The following is a 19977-nucleotide window of genomic DNA, read 5'->3' on the forward strand; positions in this document are numbered from 1 at the left end:
CTGGTTCTTTATGTTTCATCGTCACTTATTAGCATTTCCTCTCGACTCCATATGGTTGCATAAAGCTGTTGTGCACACAAATCCACTATATTAGTTACGCATATATATTCATACCCATGAAAATTTCTATTTTTAATCACAAACAGTTTTGTTTTTGTTTGTTTTAACCAGAGGTACTTTCTGTTGGACAGATTTGAGATTTATATGCATCTGTGTCAGTTTGGCAGATATAAAAAAATTCTTTAAAAAGCCACCAGCCGGACTGAGTTTGAGTCAGGTGCCTGGCAATGATTGCGAGCATTACAGGGAGGCATGTGTCTGTTCCAGTATTTCAAATCGGCAGACTACCTTGGAAGTCTATGCCTTTAATACCTGGTAAGGAAGCAGTTAAAAAAACAGTTTGTGCTTTATGTTTTATTCTCCCCATACTACACTTAGATGAAGCAAAATTAAATTTAAGAAACCTGAAGCACCCTACATGCACTGGTGGCTGGTTACTATTTACCTTGGGTGTGGCTGATGGATTGTGCTTATAGACTAACACGAAGGTTGTTTTTATTTTTTGGCTGGATTCAGGCATTCATCAGTGATTTTCACGTGGATAAATCTTGATTATCTATTTTAAATCTCTGGGTGTCTTCCACAGTCTGCTTTTTATCCCATAGTCCTCCCATCACCCAAGAAATGATCATTACTGTATGTGATGTCTATCAAATGCTTAACTTATTCCAGAAAATAAAATTGAGTGTTTGTCACCTTTGTATATAGTCATGAAAGTTAACAGTTGATCAGCTTTGATTCTTTTTTATTAGATCACAGACCCTTTTACATATATGTACAATATAGAACATTTTTCCTAAAATTTGGAGATCACATTCAAATTCACATTATTTCTGAGGAAAAAAAAAATATATACATTTGGTGGAAGATGTGACTTTTTTCATCTAAACAGCGTCCCTGGTTTTACTCAGTTTCAAACAGGCAGGGGTGTCATAATGGTCGTTCCAGATTGAGCCATCCAGTCCATGTACTGCTCCCCAGCTCTCTCTCTGGTTCTCTTCCCCATTGTCAGAATCCCTGCTGCTTGGTTCCTGGAGCCTTGTAGGAGCTGTTGGAGTCGGCTCTGAAAGCGATACTCGTCCTCTTTTCGTTTGCCCAGAGTGAGGATCCCAGCGGCTGCATCATCCGTGAGGGCTCCACCCGGTCCCTTGTTGCCTGAGCGACACAGCAACACATAAAGGCGGCAGGGACGAGACGGTTCTCTGCAGCACTCAGGCTCGCTGTGAGCGTCACAGGCCAGCTGAGACAGTAGCAGCAGCAAGACCAATACCATGGCTTTCTGGTCAGATTAAAAATATGATTTTTAGGATTAAAGAGGTATGATTAAATAACAGAAAATGCATGAAGTGCATGTAAATGTGAATTAATATGAAATTGAATGGACAAATTCCAATGCATAATAAATATAAATCACTGAATTTATAATAAAATAATACTGAAATCTATTATAAACAATGATAATAAGCCTAAAGCACTAGTCAGTCAGTATCAACATGCCCATGCAACATGTTGGTAAGCTTAAATTTTAACCAACATTGCATTACGTACAATACAAACAGCCCCCATTTAATGATAAAGTTTATAAGCCTGAACATATATGTATATAGCCAGGCATAATTAGTTATTTCTCCTATATCATAGGGAAATTATTTCTATTCTTCTATTTATTTTTATTCCCTCACTCCAGGGTTACAGAAGAGAAGATGCTGTATAATAAATGTACATATGTATTTATCATAGGAGCTTGGTGACATGATAAAACCACATTCAGTAGGAAATGGTCAGTTAAATATTTATAGGAAAATGCATTAAATGTATTCCTCGCACTACACTTGAGAATTGAATAACTGATACCAAATATCCCAAATTGTTTTTCAGTAGGCTGCTTATACCCTTAGCAGCACAAAAGGATGCTAATGTAGAAAAAGCAATTAAAAAGAACAAACAAAACAAATCAGCAAAGTAAAACCATGACAAATGCTCAACAAACAAACAAAAAAAATGAAGCTGTCTTCTTACCTTGTTATTCATTTCCATCCCAGCAGCTTGTTGGAACTTGGTGGGGAACCACAACATCTGCTCTGTTGTCTGAAGGGAAGTCATCTGGTCCCAGGGGTAGAATGAGTGTCTTTTATATTGTCCTGTGCCATCCATCCCATCAGTCCTCTGGACGTCATTTAGACCAGTGACAAACGTAGCACAAAACCACTGATTCTCTCTTTTTTTTGGGTCTTTGCTCATTTGAAGTTTGCTGTAAAGCTTTCTGCCATTAATTAGCGGCCTATCCCAGGTCATCTCCAAGACGCCTGAGTGGACCTTTGATGCACTGCAGGTATGTTTTTGTGGCTGCATGCTAAAGGTTTATTAAGACATACCATTACAATGACTGGTGAGGGGCTGAAGTCTATTAGCAAATATATATATATATATATTTTTTAAAAACGGCTGCCCTTTCTCTGCTCTAATGACAAGTTCATTCAAAGTCTATGCTAATGAGGATGCATGGACTTTACTCTCTCATAGTGAAAGCACTTCACAAGAAAAGACCTAGAAAAAGACTTCCGGTAGGGTGTCAGGCATGTCAGACACATCTGTGCACAAATGATCTGCTTTACAAATCTGGGAAAATTTGCAGTAAAAATAACAAGATAACAACTCTTAAAAGTTGTTTTTATCCTCACAACCATTTACTTAATGTTTGTTGCCATCTTATGGACAACAGGAAGCAGTGCTATCTCATTCATGATAAACTAAATGGCTTAAATCTATTTTAGTAATAAGTCAATCATTTAAGATCGATTGAGAATTGACTATGCATTACAGTGCACTTTTGTAAAGCTATATTGATTGTTGCTTTCAAATGGCTAGGTCTCTTTAAAAAATAAAAGCAGTGGCACCGTGTGTGAACCCTGCACAGTAAAAACCTTATATCAGTTTATCAGTTTAAAAATCGAAATAAAATTGCAAAGAACATCCATTTATCCCAGTTCATATCGCTACTTGAATGATTATTAAATAGTAATGAACAAGAGGAGACAGGAGAAACAATGAAGCCAGTTTTAATGGGCCACTTAAGAGATCTCTTACAGAATCCACACTCACTTTGAAGTGAAACACGTCAGGTTACTGTTTGACTGTTGTGTTGTGGTGCTAACCCCCAAACCTTTCATTCCAATCCCACATGCACTGGTTGGCTTGATCTGCACCACAGAACAACAGGTGTCAAATCACTGTGTATGTGGAAGTAATGTTAAAAAATACTTAGGATATCAATAAAACTAACAACAGTTATAATAATATCAATCATGAATGTCTCAGAATTATTATAGCAATATATGTTCCCTTCTTACACTTTGCATACATTTTACATCTATAGTCACTTTATTCTTATAGACAGCAGTATCATGTTCCTGATGATCTTTGACCTCTAACGGGAGGGGTCAAATATTCCAGTTGTGACTGACTGGTGAACTCCGCCACTTAAGGACGTGCTCCATCCTAGGGACCAGGACATCAACTCACATAACATCATATACATAGCCCCTAGGAAGGAGACAAAAAGATTGTGTGAGGAGTGTATAAGAATGCCGGAGAACTTAAACCCTAAGAGAATTGACACTAGAGATCTGAGGGGCCTGATGAAGACTGACACCAGCAATAATACATCAGGGTGATTTTGTTTTCTATTTTAGCACTACAGCTGCTTATTTTGTGCTGAAATGGCCATTTGTGACCCCTACAGACTAGTAGAGCTGCTCTACTTTGTGCCACTAAAATTAAAATGGCCTCCTCTTCATCATCAGAATAAGTGAGGGTTTCCTGTATGTCTTAGTTGTGGGAGGGAAAGTGTGAATGTGAAGAAATAAACACTCGAAGACATGCCAAGGTGTCTCTGAAAATAAAAAGGCAAATTTGTGGCATTAAATGCCAAAGTGAGGTAAAGCCTGTACCCACAGAGCTAGAGTACATCGTGGAGGGGCTTGAAAATAGCAGTGCCCAGAGAGAGACAGGGGTATGTAACTCACTGATGTTTTCAGCTGTTATCCTTCTGTTTTTCACTTCTAGCTGAAGTGTAGTATCTCGCTTCTCTTTCATATCTCTGGCCAACTCAAATCACCTCTCAAACTTGCGTCTCGCTTCTAACACGACGAGGCTTCCTCCTCCTCATCATCTCTTTCAACTTCTCAGCAACTTCCTCCATCTCTCTTTCTTTACTGACCTCTTGCTTTCTTTCTACACCTTTCTGCTTCTCTATCTCACTGTCTCTCTTTGGGACGGATTCTCTGTGGGCACAGGCAGTGGGTCAGCAGGATCCCGCAGGACTGTCACTGACAGTCTCTTTTTCTTTCTCGGGGATGGTGTCGAGAGGTACTGCTGCCCCCTGCTGCTGGTTTTGGAATTGAAACTGGTGCTGGGGTAGCGGTGGCGGTTGAGGGTAGGCAGGTGGTTTTGGAACAGGTGGGGCCAGAGGAGGAGCCGATAGCTGGGGATGCAGCTGGGGATATTGCTGGGGATTCGGGTGCAGATAAGCCTGAGGTGCGGTCTGAGACTGGAGCTGATTTTGGGGTTGGCACAGCAGTGGAGGCGCTGGGTGGGTCTTGGCCTGAGGCTGCTGCTGTGTCTGCTGCGGCTGGTGGTGAGGATGGTGCTGAAGCTGTGGGGAAGCTGCTCCATTTTTACTGAGGCCACAGGACTGAGCTGCACAGTGGATCTGACGCAGAGTGTCCAGTGCCTCACTCTTTGCGTGCTTTAGCAGGTCAGCCTGGCCCTAAGATTTAGACACAGAAGAAGAAGCAGAAAGAAACATTTGTTAATATCACTCAACTATATAAAATTTAAATGCATTCAAACAGCATTCCCTAAAGGCTACTTATACTAAGTCTATTTTAAATAACACCATCAATGCAATTTTCTTTTATCCCTCTTTTTTTTGTTTTTTTTAGAAAATAGATTTTAATCTCTAAATGACCATCATCTGCATGACTTTTTAGTGAGAAGAAAGTAAAGGTGCTTATATTATTGCTTATTGTTAATGTATTACTCAAAAAGATGCAGAAGGGGGCAGTATGAAGCCAATGAACAAAGGGCTTTGGTTTCTTGCCAGCCCTTTGTACTGTTCCTCTCAGCTTGTAAGTACTGCTGGCATATGGTGGCAATGTTATACTACATTTCTGCTCTTTATTTGAACACCCCAGAGATGAAACCCTGCCATATGTGGAGGAAGTGGTCAGGGCAGGCATCCTGCGCTACGGCACTGTCAAGTCAATCTGGGCCACTGCCATGGCTGCCTCCCTCCCTTAAGCTAGCTGTCTCTGCCATGTGGAAATGTGGTGGAGTTTTCTCCACAGGCAGTTATTTCTGTGTGTAAGAGGTGCTTATATTATTAGAACTGTCCAAAGGAGATGAAAAAAAAGGGAGAAAGACCACACGCTTCGACAAACTCCCTCCACTTGAACAATCTAATTCTTGACTCTTCCCCTCAGGGTTTACTCTCGCCAGATTCCTCCAGCATGTCCACTTCAACATCTGCTCACAAGAAAGTTGAAAGCAATTTTCCTTTTATCTGCATATTTTACCTCCCTCGCACTGAACTTCGGTCTGTCTGACGTGCTGCGACAGCTTGCTGGGCTAACCTCCTTGTGAAGAGATACAGTCTGACCTGTTGTGGACCAGACTAAAATATAAACGGCGAAAGGGATAAAGTTCTTAGTGCCACAAGACAGGTACAGCGGTATGACATACTGGGGTAAGACTAAAGGTGATGCTCTGCAGACGATGGCCTGCGATCTACCCGTTGGTGATGTTAATACACTGCAAGTGGCATTTTAGCTCAACCAATACAGCACGCAAACCCGGAGTATGAGCATGTCATATGTTTGGAATAAAAAAAGAAGGAGGGGAAAAAAAAGAAATTATGTAAGTCATGACTCACCAGGCATAAAATAAGATGGCAAGAAGCTTATCCTGTGCTGTCTGAGTCAAATAACGGCTACACTTGTCTTTGCATGCATTCACCCCTACAGCTGGCCTAACGTTGTCCGCAGGAGGCTAAGCTGATGTAAGGACAGCTACTAAATCCCACAACTATATCCTCATTAAATTCTAGACCCGTGTCCTTTTTGTTTATCAGAAACGGACCACTCCTCTGAGAGAAATCGAGTAGTCGATAACCTGCCTCTAGGTATTATTTTACATTTATAGACATTCACGGGGAGTTAGAAGAGACAGCAGAGTATAAGCATCATTGGGACATATAGATTGAGTCAGTTCTTATATTAAAACAAGACATCTACCAGAATTTGATTTAATCACATATAAAAGGGTTAGAGTTACATTGGCTTACCACAGAAAACACTGAGGAGGCCAAAATCTGAGTGAATTTAAGAGGAGGTTATTTAATTATATGTAACTGCCCAAGAAAACAGATTATAACACTAGAAAGTACAAAACGTGAACGATTTGGGAGACACGTCTTTTTTCAAACCCTGTTATTCTTCTAAAAAGGACAGCAATATGGCTGACATTTGCTTCAAAGGATCTCTTTCTCTCTCTTTGATTTTTCTTTTCTCTTGACTAACTGGAACAATAAGTGGCAGAAATGGGCAAATACCCTCATTCACCGTGACAGCCTCGAACTGACAGAAACTGTCAAAGTAAGGTTGGAGAGGGAGCTAGAGACGAACACCGACAAACATATAGGACATGGCTCTTCCCTCGGCTTTCCTCCCAGCATCCCACACTTCCAACTAACAACCAGCGAGTACTTCCTGGCCTGCTGAGAATCTGGAGAGGCTGACAGGTGAAATAATAACTGGGTACGGCTGCCAGCCTTGGCAAACAAGCACCAAGCTCTCACCAAATGTTCACTATGAGACGCAGATTACAACTGAAGAATGGGAAGAGGACAAGACGGAGTTATGTGGGTGCCACCTTGTTATTGAAAGGGTGGCTCATCACAGGAGAACAGACGAAAAGGGGGGGGGAGACGACGATCGGAAAAATAAGGTGTGTGAATGTGGTTAGTACTGAGATAGATTCTGGACAGCTGGTCTACCTAAACAGCAAGGGCATAAATTGCACCATAGATGGGTGGAGGACATCATTTAAATCCCTAGCAGCAATGCAACCCCCTTTTTGTTGTTTTCCATCTGGCAAGACTGGCATGAAAAGGAGAAGACATCTATCTATCCTAATGCTCAAGCCACTCTGTCTGTACTTAGCATGTGGCGTTATTTTAGCGTTGCTATTACCGGCAGCAGTCGTAGAGGAAATGAGATGAGAGCATTGAGCAGCCTTATCTCCTGTGTCAAGGGGCAGGCAAAGACAAGAATGCATCATCATCAAGGCATGTCTAGGGGATCCAGTGTCTCCTTATGAGGAATAACAGAGCAGCATATGTGTGTCTACAAACAAGCGCGAACAATCCTATCATGTCTTGTCAAGATAGTTACACGACCAAATAAATAAAATGGTACTTGGACTCAACAGTAATTAATTAAGAGGTTTAGGGATTAGAGAAGAGGGAAATACAATTAGCCCAGTGAGCTTTCTTAAGACATTATGTTATTTAATCTCAGCAACATGGTCTCAGATTGCTTGTCCAGTTGGGTACAGTCCCCATAGTAATCTCAAATGCACATTAATCAGTTTTAATAGTTGTACTTTATACAAATGGGGGGTTTAGATTAATTATTAGGCTTGTTGCTGTGTTGTAGGAGGGGTTCACTAACCTTCAGCACAGTGATGTTCCAAGCGTAGCTCTCCATAGCCTTCTGCAGTTTACGTCCTTTCAGACCCTCCTTTGCTCCAATGCGATGCAGGTCCTCGTGGAAGTCCAAACCTGGACAAAGACACAGGCAGGCGTGCCATGTAAATAAAAGCAAATCATATTAAAGCCCAAAAAATACCATGCAAAAAACACTTTTAGGCATATTTTTAGTAGAAGAAATTTCTTAATAGAGTAAATATCCTCATGCATGCAGACCAAGGAAAATAACTACATTTTGCAATTTTGCAAAAAACACCATGAAACAAAATATGCCTGCTGAGAAGTTTTAGGTAAAGTGTCTTGCAGTGTACAAAACTGCCATAAATGCATTAATGCATATTAGTCCAGATCTGTTATGCATATAACTTCACAGACATTATAAAATGCAATGACATACTGTAATATAACCATCTTTTAGTACATTTTATAGTTTGTTCTTCTACCCACAACCAAGTTGGAGCGTTACAGTTGGATTTTAGCATGCAATGTGTTGGGTTGCTATGGCTGTCTAAACAGAGGTCATATGAAGCAGGCTAAACTCTAATTAATCTATCAGTGCTTCCTGCTTCATTTAGCCCAGGCAGACCGTAACTAATCCCCTGGGCTTTAAGAGCAAACTCCTCCTAAACCTAAGGCTCAGCCTGCTTGTCAGTCTGTCCCTGACAACTGACCTTATGGTTCTCCAGCTTCAATTTACTGCAAAAACAATGATGAAACATAATACACTACAATTCACAAAAAGCCCGTCACCTCAAGGCATTCCTTCTTTAGTCTTTGAACATTTCCAGGTGGCAGGTACTGCAAGAAACCTCTTTTCAGGAACATTCTTTAGTTGAACTGGTGGAGAGTAAGAGACTTACTGTACTGTCAGCAAGTATCAGAGCCGTATAATATCCACTGTTTTGTTAGGGTTATTTTGTTTTGTTTTAATATTCAAAAAACACCCAAAATTTGTGCTAGGAAAGTATGAGATGTCGTCTTGGTTTTGTAATGTAGCTACTAGGGGTGCAACGATACACAAAATTCACGGTTCGGTTCGATACTTTGGTGTCACGGTTCGATATTTTTTCGATACAAAAAAAATGTTCATGCATTTTTAATTTGTCATTTATTAAAATTATAAATATATATTTTAACTCAAAAGTACAGTTTTTAAATTTAACCCTAACCCTTGTGCGCGTTTTTTATTTTGACAGCGAATGCGCACCTGCGGACCACTTATGTGCAGCCCTGGTTATATAGCTCGTCATATTGCAGCCACAGAAATTATTTTGTCCATGAAACCATAAAGCTGCACTTTCTTTTTGCCTTATAGTCTGATTTGTCATAACTTCTCCGTTTTGTGGTAAGCTTTTCTTTGGCTGTCACTTCTTCACCCTGACCTGTCTTATTTGGCTCAGCAGAACTGAAATGCTTTTACACACGCACTCACATAAGCTCAGCGATTCTCTGCGCGATCAACCTCTCACATGTTTAAGCTTGCTGCGGGAGATTTCACTTGTCATGTTTGCATAGTAAGCTAACATTAATAAGACGATGTCAGAGGAATTGGTGCACAAATTATCATCACTCACAGATCAGTGCTGTCGCTCTCTATACACAGTTCGCACATTGCAAAGTGAAAGCAAAAAAACAAGCGCAAATTCAAACGCGACTTCAATATGTCACATATTGACAGTGGCTCACCGATGCCAATGACATAATTACCCAGCTACATTTCTGAAAGAATGCAAAAGCATTGACATATATTTTTCCTACAATAGCCCGACGGGCAGGGAAGAGATAGATTTTGGTAGCCCGACTGAAAAAATCGCTAGCTCCGGGACGTCGGGCTAGCGATATTGCAAGCCCTGTATCTGATTGAGGAATCACTCATCTTTGGAAAAGAGAGTTTATTACAGAGAAATGGCTCTTTCCAAAATAAAAGCTATACTATCCACTTCTTCTGGGCTATATTCTCAGCAGCATAAGGAGAATCATGTGCTAACAGCTGTCTAAATGACTCGGCTAAAGTTAGTAGCATGCTTGTTGTTTTTGTCTTTGCACTAGGATGATGTCGGTGTAAATGTGCAGTCATATTCGTTGTGTTCCCACTAGTGCTTTCAGGTTAATCTCGTTGAAATGACCTTAACGCCACAACACGGCAAATCTCCGTTAACGAGCTACCGCCGATCGCTCCGTGCATGGGGCTAGACGGCCAACAAGTTAACGAGCTAACTGCGCTAACACACTAGTTCACACCAATGTAATTGAGCATTGCATGGCACATCCAACATACTGTTTTACTTTAGTCCATGACTCGCTTACCTTCAGGGTCATACGCCACATGAAAACCAAAATAATTCCAAACGCCAGATCTGAATGAGGGTCAATTTGCCTGTTGCAAGGAGAGCTTAACTTCTGTCTTGCTAGCTTGCCCTGTGCTCTTCCTTCTGACTATGCTGTCTGTGTGGAGCGCTCAGTGGATCTGCGCTCGACAGTGCAGCCTAGGCAGAGTAGTCGAACACAGATTCACTGAGCGCTCCACACAGACAGCATCGTCAGAAGGAAAATTGATAAAATAAATTACAAATGTTATATTGTTCGATACATATGCGTACCGAACCGAAAGCACTGTATCGAACGGTTCAATATCGATACGAATATCGTTGCACCCCTAGTAGCTACATTGTTCCCCATTTGACAAACTGTTTGTGTTGTCATGTTCAGAGTGCATCCTTGAAGCACAGAAACATGCAAAGGGATATAGAGGCCTCTCATTTTGGAAAACACAGTTAAGTAGTTAAGTAAGAAGAAAAATGAGACTATGTTGACTTTATGAAGTCAAGATAAAAAATAAATAAATAGAATAAAAACAAAATTACCAGTTTTCAGGGCAAACCAGGGTGAACCATACCAAAAATAACTAATGTGCTATCATTTCCAAACACTGGTGATGTACAACCAATGCAGAATATCTGTTTCAGAGCCTGAAAGTTCTGCTAACAGGGATTAGGACTGATTTGATCTCGTAATCTGTTGTAGTTAATGGGCTCAGAGAAGAGCCAAGGAAGTTTGTGTTCACAGGACACAAGAAATTAGGATGGCAGGGAGCAGAGTAAGTCATGAATTTAGCAAATTAGCTAGAGGACGCAATACAGCTCTTGAAGCATTTAATTTGGCATTATGAAGCTTTCCCTTCCCCTAACAGCCTCGATGTTGCTGTTCCTTAGTGTCACTTAAACTATGTGAAATTTGAGCTAATAAAAATGTGGCCCTGTAGCACACTCTGAAGAGATTGAATTTTACGTTGAGAGAACGAGACAGGGAGAGTCGGGTCCTAAGGAGGACTTAGGGAATAATATATCTCTTCTGAGTAGCCAAACAAATGCAAACATATCACACACACACACACCTCGGTAGAGTAAAAGCAGAGAGGGTTTTTGCCTTTGTAATGAGTACTGCAGCAGCACCTCTTCTGCTTCAAAAACATACAGTGGCTTCAGGCAGAGAGACAGAAAGGTAAGTAAATAATAAAATCAAACAGAACCTTCAAACAGGATCTGATGAAAAGAAATAATGAATAAAAAGATAGGAAATGCTCTGAGTGGGGAATGCATGACAGTCAGCTCAGTGTTTCATTAATTTATCTCTATTCATACACACTGCAAAGCCCAAACACAATGCCATGAAGCAGAACGTGGGATATTCCAGCTGCTGATGAGCTGGGAGAAAAACTGGTTAAATCCAAGGAAGATAAATTGAGGGAGAGTTCTTTATCTTTTCTATTGGCAATAAAATACACAGTGCTGACTAAAATAGTGGTTCATCATAGCGAAAACCTTTGCAAGAAAGAGAACATCAATAAATACACATGATAGGGCTGGCAGAGAGGCAGCGGATCTTTAACTCATACAGTAAGCTTGCACCTGTTCCTGGACCTGCCTTAATATGGCATGATGCATGACTATATTCAAGACAGATGCCTGAACACCTCGCTACCAGACGTGGAATACATAGAGGTGCTGAGAAGTACAGCTGGTGCCCCCTTTTCAAGAAGGGGGGCAGGAGGGTGTGCTCTAACTTCACTCCTCAGCCTCCATTTCTCAGAGTCCCTGGGTTCTGAGTTTTCTATAAATTACTGTTCTATTGGTTTTGAGAATCACTTGTTCTGAGTTTTTGCATTTCCCGGTTGCTTTGCAATGATTTTATCTGGCTTCATTTTCACTTCTAGTTCTGTTCATGGTTATACTTTGGTTTATATTTAAATCCTTGAGTTCCTGCCTCCCTTGTGTTTCCGTGTCTTGTTTAGTCTTTGTGTTTTGCTACTTCCCATTTTTATTGTGGTAGTCTTTTGTCTTTTGTGCTTGGTGTTTAGTTTTACTTCCTTTTGAGTTATTATGTTATGTTATCCTCAGCTGTGTTGTCACGTGCTACTTCTCCCTCATTAACTTGTGAGTATATGTTGTCTCTGTCTCTCCTTGTCCTTTGTCATATTGTCCCTCACTGCTGTGTGTTCCCTTGCTCCATGGTTTCTGGTTTTTGGAATTCCTGGCTTTTTTCTGCATACATTTTTGGCTTTTGTTTACTCTTTGCCTGACAGCATTAAAGCAGATTTTTGGAGTTATTCCCATTTCCCCAGAGTCCTGCATGAGGCTCCACCCTTGCTCCCACACGGCCAATCCATGACACCCGGGGAAGGTCTATGCCAGGTTACCAGAGAGGAGAGTTCATCTGTTAGTTGAACCTTGGATCCAGGAAGAACAATGCATTCAAGTTTGCTCAACGAGTCTACATAGTTTTTGGGAATTTGGAGAAAGTACTCGACTGCATTTCTCAAAGTATAATGTGAGGCATGCTTCAGGACTGCTTCAGCTTCAGCCCATTTGGTTTCTGTCCAACTGCATTGAGAGCTTGATTCGCTCTGAGGCAACAAGTCAGACTCATTCCCTGTGAGTACTGAGTTCACTGGGCTGCCCTTTGGCACCAATTCTGTTAAAATCTTTTATGAACAGAATTTCTAGACACAGCTAAGGGGTAGATGATGTCAGTATTGGTGGTCTCCCAATCTTTCCTCTTCATTTTGCAGATGTGGTTCTGTTAGCTTTACTGAGTCATGACCTCCAGCTTGCACCGGGGAGTGTGAGAAATGAGAATCAGCACCTTTGATTTTAAGTCGGAGTATTTCAGGGTCTTCTTAATGAGTGAGGGGAGAGCAGAAAAGGAGATTGACAGACATACTCTTGCAACATCTGCAGCAATGCAGATGCTGTACTGGTATGTTGTGGTGAAGAGAGAGCAAAGCGGGAAAGCGAAGCTGTTGATTTACTGGTCCACCTACGCTCACCTATGGCCACAGGCTGTGGGTAGTGAACGAAATAATGAGATCGTGGATATAAGTGACAGAAATGACTTTCCTCTGAATGCCTGGATGTGTGGGCTCAGCCTTAGAGACAGGATAAGGTGCTCAGCTTATCTCTCATTGGGGAGGGGCTCAGAGTGTGTACTTCTCCACATTCTCCTGGGCGCTTCTTAGGTCAGGTGTTTTGGGCATGTCCCAATGGGATGAAGGCCGGGGGGAAACCCACAACATGCTGGAGACATTATATCTCTCAGGTGGCTTAGGAACACTTTGGTGTCCCGAAAGAAGGGTTAAAGGATGTGGCCAAGAAGAGGGAGGTCTAGGCATCTCTGCTTAGAATCTTTCTCCTACGACCAGGATGTGTGTATTTAAGTATTTATATCATCTGATCACCAAGTATATCACCTTCATACAAAGGTACAGTCATGCCACATTTGCATCTGAAAATGAATGCTCTGTTCTTTGCGATGTGAGTAAATCGGTGCACTGACGAACTAGTACACCACGACACATACACATCTAAATGAATTCTGAATACAACAAAGCTTATGCATTACATTTTTAAGAAACACTGCTGGAACAAATCTTTAAATAAGCTGGTGAAGCAGAGGCTAGTGGGGAGAATGACTGGAAACCCACACACAGATTAGATATGCATGCAGACAAATAAGCCAGTGTACACAATGTGCACAAAAACACAGTGGTAGCATCTGGAGGTGCCAGAGTGTGCATCCCAGCTGTTTTCCTGGTCCCACATTATGTGTGTGATAGTGAGCCATCAATAGTGCCCAAGGGGAATTATCTAACACCTCTCCATCCTCATCAACACGTCAGCTTCACTGCCCAAATTGAACTGATTAGCTGCAATAATAACTGGGAAAAACTGTGCACAGGAAGGAAGGAGGCGGTGCTGGTGAGACTTAAAAACCACAGCAACCCCAAACTATCCATTTTTAACTTCCTACTCTTAAAATGAGCAATGTGCCAGTGGGCAGGTTAGGATGTAAGAGGATAGTTTGAGCCTCTCATTCAGATCGTGGCCATTGGTGTGATTATGGCTTTGTCACAACAGCATTTAGCTGATGAGCAGAGAACAATTTTAATGTCTAGGGCAAAAGTGTCAGGTTCAATCACAGGTCCTAAAATCAATGAGTGCATGTGCTTACATGAAGCGAACATACTCACGGATCCTACTCCACATTCTCTTTTGGATACTGACAGCCTGTCGTCCATTAGCACCTTTTCTGCTTCTCACACAGCCATTATAACAAAATTATAACTTCGACTTCTGGATTGATCGTGAGGACAAAACCTTCTATTCCGTGCAAATCCATCATTTCACGCTTCACATGCCTCTCACTGACTCTCTATGTTCAGGCTGATGCTACTGTCATTGTCAATATGTACATAATCATATGGTTGATGAAATGGCTTCTGAAGGATGCATTCAGTACTTGTCAATCTATCAAGATAGGTAAATTCATGCTTTCCAAGCCATCAGAATGATGCCGAGTTTTGGTGGGGGAGTCGAGTCAAACCCAGTGCAATGCATGGCGTTTCTTTTCTCCAGGGGTAAGAAATCATTTTAATGAGCTGAGACACAGGTTAAGAACATGATAAAAACAAGGGGAAAGTCTATTTAGGGACAGTGACACTGTAGCATTACTGCAGAAAGTCTGTCTAGAATTTTATTTGTCCACCAACATATATTCTGTCATTTTAGAGAAGTTTCACAACAAGCAGCTCAGTATGTTTTGCTTTGCGTTAGTTTCATATTTATGTTAAACTAAACATCTGAACACTTAAAGATGAAGCAGCATCTTTTATATGTTACAGTAAAATAATCCACAATAACCTTAGAGTATATTGAATTTTAAGTGCTCCAACAGGGAACTAAAAGCCTGCGGTCAGGTTTGTGATCACTGATCATTAGTCATTAGTCTGGTTAGTAGTATAAAGAAATAAAAAGTCCAAATTAGCATGTGATTAAGCAGGTGACCTTTGTGCATGAAGCAAAATGTTGGGGTTTGTTTCCATGTTCATCTGCTGGTAGAGGGTTAGACAAGAGAAGTAAGATTTGCATCTGCTGTTCTGCCAACAGCAGATTTTAAATTTAAGGAACCACCTGGACCACCAATACTGCTTATGCATCTGTACATATACATACACTCAGTGTCCCCTTTATTAGAAGTGCCTGTTCAACTGCTCATTAATGCAAATATCCAATAAGTCAATTACATGACACAACTCTATGCATTAAGTCAGACAGACATTGTACAACAGCTTGCTGAAGTTTACGCAGGTGAGTTAAGTGACTTTGAAAGTGGGTTGTTGGTGCCTGACAGACTAGTTTTAGTTATTTCAGAAACCTGGATCTACTAGGATTTTCCACATAACCATCCATGAGCTTTACAAGGAACGGTCCAAAAGAATCCAGTATCCAACTTTTCTAGACCATAATGCTTGCTGATGCTAGAGGTCAGAGGAGAATAGCCAGACTGCTTTGAGCTCATAGCAAGGCAACAGATGGGCTACAGCAGCAGAAAACCACATCAGGTGCCACTTTTGTCAGCTAAGAACAGGAAATTGAGGCTATAAGTCACACAGGCTCATCAAAACTGGACAACAGGAAACTGGAAAAAAAACGTTGCCTGGTCCGATGAGTCTCTAATACCGCCGTGACATTCCAATGGTAGGGTCAGAATCTGGCACAAACAACTTGAAAGCAAAGATCCTGCGTTGTATTGACAGTTCAGGCTGGTGGTGTCATAGTGTGTCCTCAAGAATGTTCTAACACAAATACAAATGTGTATTTTTGTTCTTTATACCAAATGTGATTACATGTGTTGCTGCACAGGGAGCAACCTTACAATATTAAGCCAATTATTATGGCATTGCAGCAAGTGAAGCTGCAAAAACTAAACAAGTATGGTATCAAATACTGGTGTTAGGTTCACTCTGCTCTGTTTATTCTAAGCTGAAATGACTTAATAAAGGCTAACTTGCCTTTATATTCACTTAAGTCAACAAGATTAGATTTAAAGCTTATAATTCCCATTTTCCAATTTTCATTTTAGGCAATAGGTAACTTTATCCATAAAAAGCCAAGTAAGTTAAATTTTCTAAACTCTGTTGGGGAAAGTGTTTGTTTTGCTGCCTGCTGTAATGTTATACTGTGTCACTGAAAACGATTGCTCTTTGGCCAACGTGTTTTTATTTTTCTGCCTCATTTACTGCCATCAAAGCTACAAGGCCTGAAAGTATGGATACGCATACACACGGAGGAGATGTATATTTGAGAACTGCATGGTTTGGACGAAGGCTTGTGTGTGAGTGCTTGGGGCAGAGGGAATTAGAGTGAGTAATAGGAAAAATGCTGTGTTTGGCATGCAGCTGAGGCCCCTCAAGGCTGCTGCTCCTACCTTTGGTGTCCTTGTATGTTTCTTTTAACTTACATTTAGAAAAACTTTAATATTTGCATTTCATTTGCATTGGAAGGCTTTTGATGAGCCCCTTTGAATGTTATTTCAGTTATGTCAGAGAAGCATACATTTAATCTACAAAACAGAACACGGTTCATTTATTACTGTTCTGTTTAAAACATTTTCATGTGTCTGCAGCAGCACACAAAGCTGAAACCTCTGATTTTTAGCAGACACTGATGTGATTGAGGCTGTGGCGTGGCTGTGTGTGAGGCTTAAGCTTTGCTTAACTCTCCTGTCATCGCCTTTGAAGATGCTTCTAGCTCTGCACTGGGGAACCTTGGAGCGGGAGGGCATCTCTATGATTGAAGCTCCAGGGTTTAGCCTACTTCACTGTGTAACTGCGCTGCACAAATATCAGCTTGGCTTGCTGTGGTCAGGGGTGTTAAGCATATGTCTGCCTCTGAGTGACACCGGGGAGTAAAGCAGGCTTAAAGTGGACTTAACAGCCTCAAGATATTGGGTTGACATGAGCCAATTAGCCAACCCCAGTTTTCACACATAAAATGTAAAATAAAATACACATTTTCAAGTTCACACCAGGTCTATAACGGAGCCAAATCTGCAGGTTCATTAGTTTATTATTCATGTTCATTAGTTTCAATCATGTCTTTCGGTTTCCTGTAGCCATAAAATGTCTTAACATGAAAAATGAAGATGTCACTATTCAAACTGAGCTCTTTTTCGAGGAGCTCTTCAGCAGAGGCACTGCTGCATAGCAAAGCAGCAAGGCAAATGAGGAAGAATTAGCGCTGAATTTAAAAGAGGCTCGAGAAGACAAGCCACAGGATTTCTTGATTTTAAGCCATTTCTCCCATAATGATCTTATTATGGCCAATTTTATCCTCTCTCCTAAAACACTGGACCTCTTGCATCAAGCAGCCGTTTTAAAAGACTGCACTGATAAAATGCTTTGTTAATTCAGTCCTTTCTCACCATTTCCATCCCTCCCCCTCTTTGTCAAACCTTTTCATTTCTCTCCTCCTCTCAAAGGATGTTTATGCTCTCTGTCCTCTTTCTCCTGCAGCCCTTTGTCTGTGTGGCTGGATGATTGTTTTCACCTGCCCACTGACATGATTACTACTCTGCTGACTCACTGATGATGGCCTGCTCTATTGACAGCAGCCACGGCTGTTGATGTTGATGCAGATGCTGTAGGAGTAGACACACAATGCTCATTCTGCTGGGCAGGAGGACATGACACACAATGTGTTTAAAAGGGCGCGGATGCACATTCGTAAATCACATGATTCATTTGGGATTAAAGCAGAGAAGCTGAAAACATCCATCCCTCCTTAAATAAACACAGGCAGTTTTCTTGTGGATCTTATTTGTCTTAAACAAATTAATGAAATGTGCCAGTAAGAGAGGTAATTTAAATCATTTCTCATAAATTTTGTCCTTGAATTATGAGTCATTTTCATCACAGTAGCAGAGAGATTGCAGTTAAGAAGAAAGATTTTGAATGCAGGAAGGAACAGGACAATATCACACATTTTTAACAGCCAACGGGAAGGATAAATATCAACTTGACTCAAGTTTCCAGTTATAAATATAAATTTTGTCATGGAATGTTGCTGCTAACACCCCGTTTATCTGAACCTCTTTTTTTTTAAATCCTTATTTACACATTCATATCTTCTTTCTTTTAATTTGTTTAGATATTTAATGAAAAGGCATAACGGTCAGCATTTTTCAACAGTGACTAAACAGTGGTACATACCTGCTCGTTGTGCTTGTGTGAGCTTGGAGTAGACCACATCAGCTGACTCGATCAGCGTTTTGCTGGTTTGGATCAGCTACAATAAAAAGAAGACATGGAGTTAATTTGTAGAACACCTTAATTCCCTACCAGGGCCTCCCAGTATAGAAAAGAAATCAACCTCACCATTAAAAGCAATGACAGAGTGAATAAACTCGATCATCTAAACCTTGGATTATTTGCATTCATGTGGATATTACCACCCTCGACAAGGCAATCTCCAACACAACATGACACCCCCGCCCCCCTCCGAGACAGGACAATGTTCCTTGGATCAGTGCAAGGAACATGAAAAAGAGCTCAAGGAATTCATTCAGCTTCGACATTCTTCAGATCCGAATCCAATCGAGCATCAGAGGGATGTGCCAGAACAAGCCCAATCCACGGAGCGCAACCCCAAGCGACACCCTCCAGGTCTGAAAAAATGAAACCACACTGGAAGAACCCCCAAAAACTGCAGTTCTTCGAAATGCCACTTGAAGGTGGTTCTAAAAGTGAATCAGTCCTTATAAGACACACATTAAAATTTACAGCAGAAAGAAGCAGGTAGGCGTCGGCTAGCTAGCAAGCTGTTTGCTAGTCACCTCAGTTAAAGTAATTCACTGTGTTGCTGGCTTTGTCCACATTGGACATATGGAGTTATCTGACAAAGAATAAAAACCAAAACTGTCTTTTAAACAATAACTTAATGAAATACACGATTATAATCCATCGGATTCTTCCCAGTCAAAATTGACCGTTCAGTTTTAACAGCTCTTAAATTAGCATAACAAACATTTTTCACCACCAAATTCAGTTCAGTGGGCCATTTAGGGGGTCAAGGGCCAATGGGTGGGGGTGGGGGTGGGGGTGGTCCGAGTGGATTCCCATTCATTTCCTATGGCGCTCACTTTTGATCGGGTACACCACAGATGTAACTGGGTTGATAAAAAACACTCAAAATTCAATGAAAGAGGTGCTCATCACTTTCATACGTTCAAGTGCATAGTGTGGAGGATGGCTTAAGGCCTTGAGGCAATCAGATGTAAAACACAATATTTATGAGTGTTTTAAGTTGTAAAGTTGTAAGTTGTAAAGATTTGAGTCGAACACGACAGGAAGCTTTTAATGATAGAGCTATGATACTGATAAGTCTGTTAAATTACAAAGTCAGCATTTTTGCCAGCTTTCTTTCCAGTCTTCAAAGCAGACACTTTCAGCACTACATTATATTTACTCTATAGTGTTTTTACTCTCACACACGCTCACACTGCACTGTATTATGTGTTTAAAAGCTGCATATTTTTCTGTGGTATAGTTTTATCTTCCTTTGTAAAATCAGCTGCTCTACTTCTGATATACTCCTTCATGTCTGTGATTGATCAGATGCTGCCAACACTGCTCTTTTCATGTGAATGAGCAGGGGGGAAATCTTGGGTTAACTTAACGAGTTGATAACCAGCTTTGAGTGACTGCTTATCCCAATTGCCAGTATTAGGGTAAGTGAATCCAGATAGTCTGGGTATGCTTCGTAATACAGGGCTCTAAGCAACAGGATGGACTGCCAACATTACAGTGCCTGTCA

The 19977-nt window shown here is 41.0% G+C and overlaps 2 protein-coding genes across 2 annotated transcripts in view; both read right to left on the minus strand.

Annotated features, from left to right (window-relative positions):
- Positions 1-788: 788 nt before the first annotated feature.
- On the minus strand, positions 789-2959 carry hcrt (hypocretin (orexin) neuropeptide precursor). Its single transcript, XM_026164381.2, has 2 exons — positions 2080-2959; positions 789-1339 (listed from the first exon to the last, which is right to left on the minus strand). The coding sequence occupies exons 1-2, from the start codon at positions 2410-2412 to the stop codon at positions 974-976; spliced, it is 699 nt and encodes a 232-aa protein (XP_026020166.1). The 5' UTR covers positions 2413-2959; the 3' UTR covers positions 789-973.
- A 144-nt stretch (positions 2960-3103) lies between these two features.
- The window catches only part of stat5a (signal transducer and activator of transcription 5a), a 99052-nt gene continuing 82178 nt past the window's right edge, over positions 3104-19977 (minus strand). The window contains 3 exon segments of the mRNA XM_080300665.1: positions 3104-4828; positions 7791-7900; positions 18375-18450. Of these exon segments, the coding sequence (XP_080156791.1) occupies positions 4364-4828; positions 7791-7900; positions 18375-18450 (651 nt within the window). The 3' untranslated portion in view covers positions 3104-4363.

The sequence above is a fragment of the Astatotilapia calliptera genome, chromosome 4 (assembly GCF_964374335.1).
Source record: "Astatotilapia calliptera chromosome 4, fAstCal68.1, whole genome shotgun sequence".
Classification (NCBI taxonomy): domain Eukaryota; kingdom Metazoa; phylum Chordata; class Actinopteri; order Cichliformes; family Cichlidae; genus Astatotilapia; species Astatotilapia calliptera.

What these genes read in the sequence shown, in the direction of transcription:
- hcrt (XM_026164381.2), bottom strand. Translation starts at nt 2,412, where the DNA reads ATGCAGCCACAAAAACATACCTGCAGTGCATCAAAGGTCCACTCAGGC. An exon ending in GGATGGAAATGAATAACAAG is followed by an intron (nt 1,340 to 2,079) that starts GTAAGAAGACAG and finishes TAATCTGACCAG; the next exon opens with AAAGCCATGGTATTGGTCTT.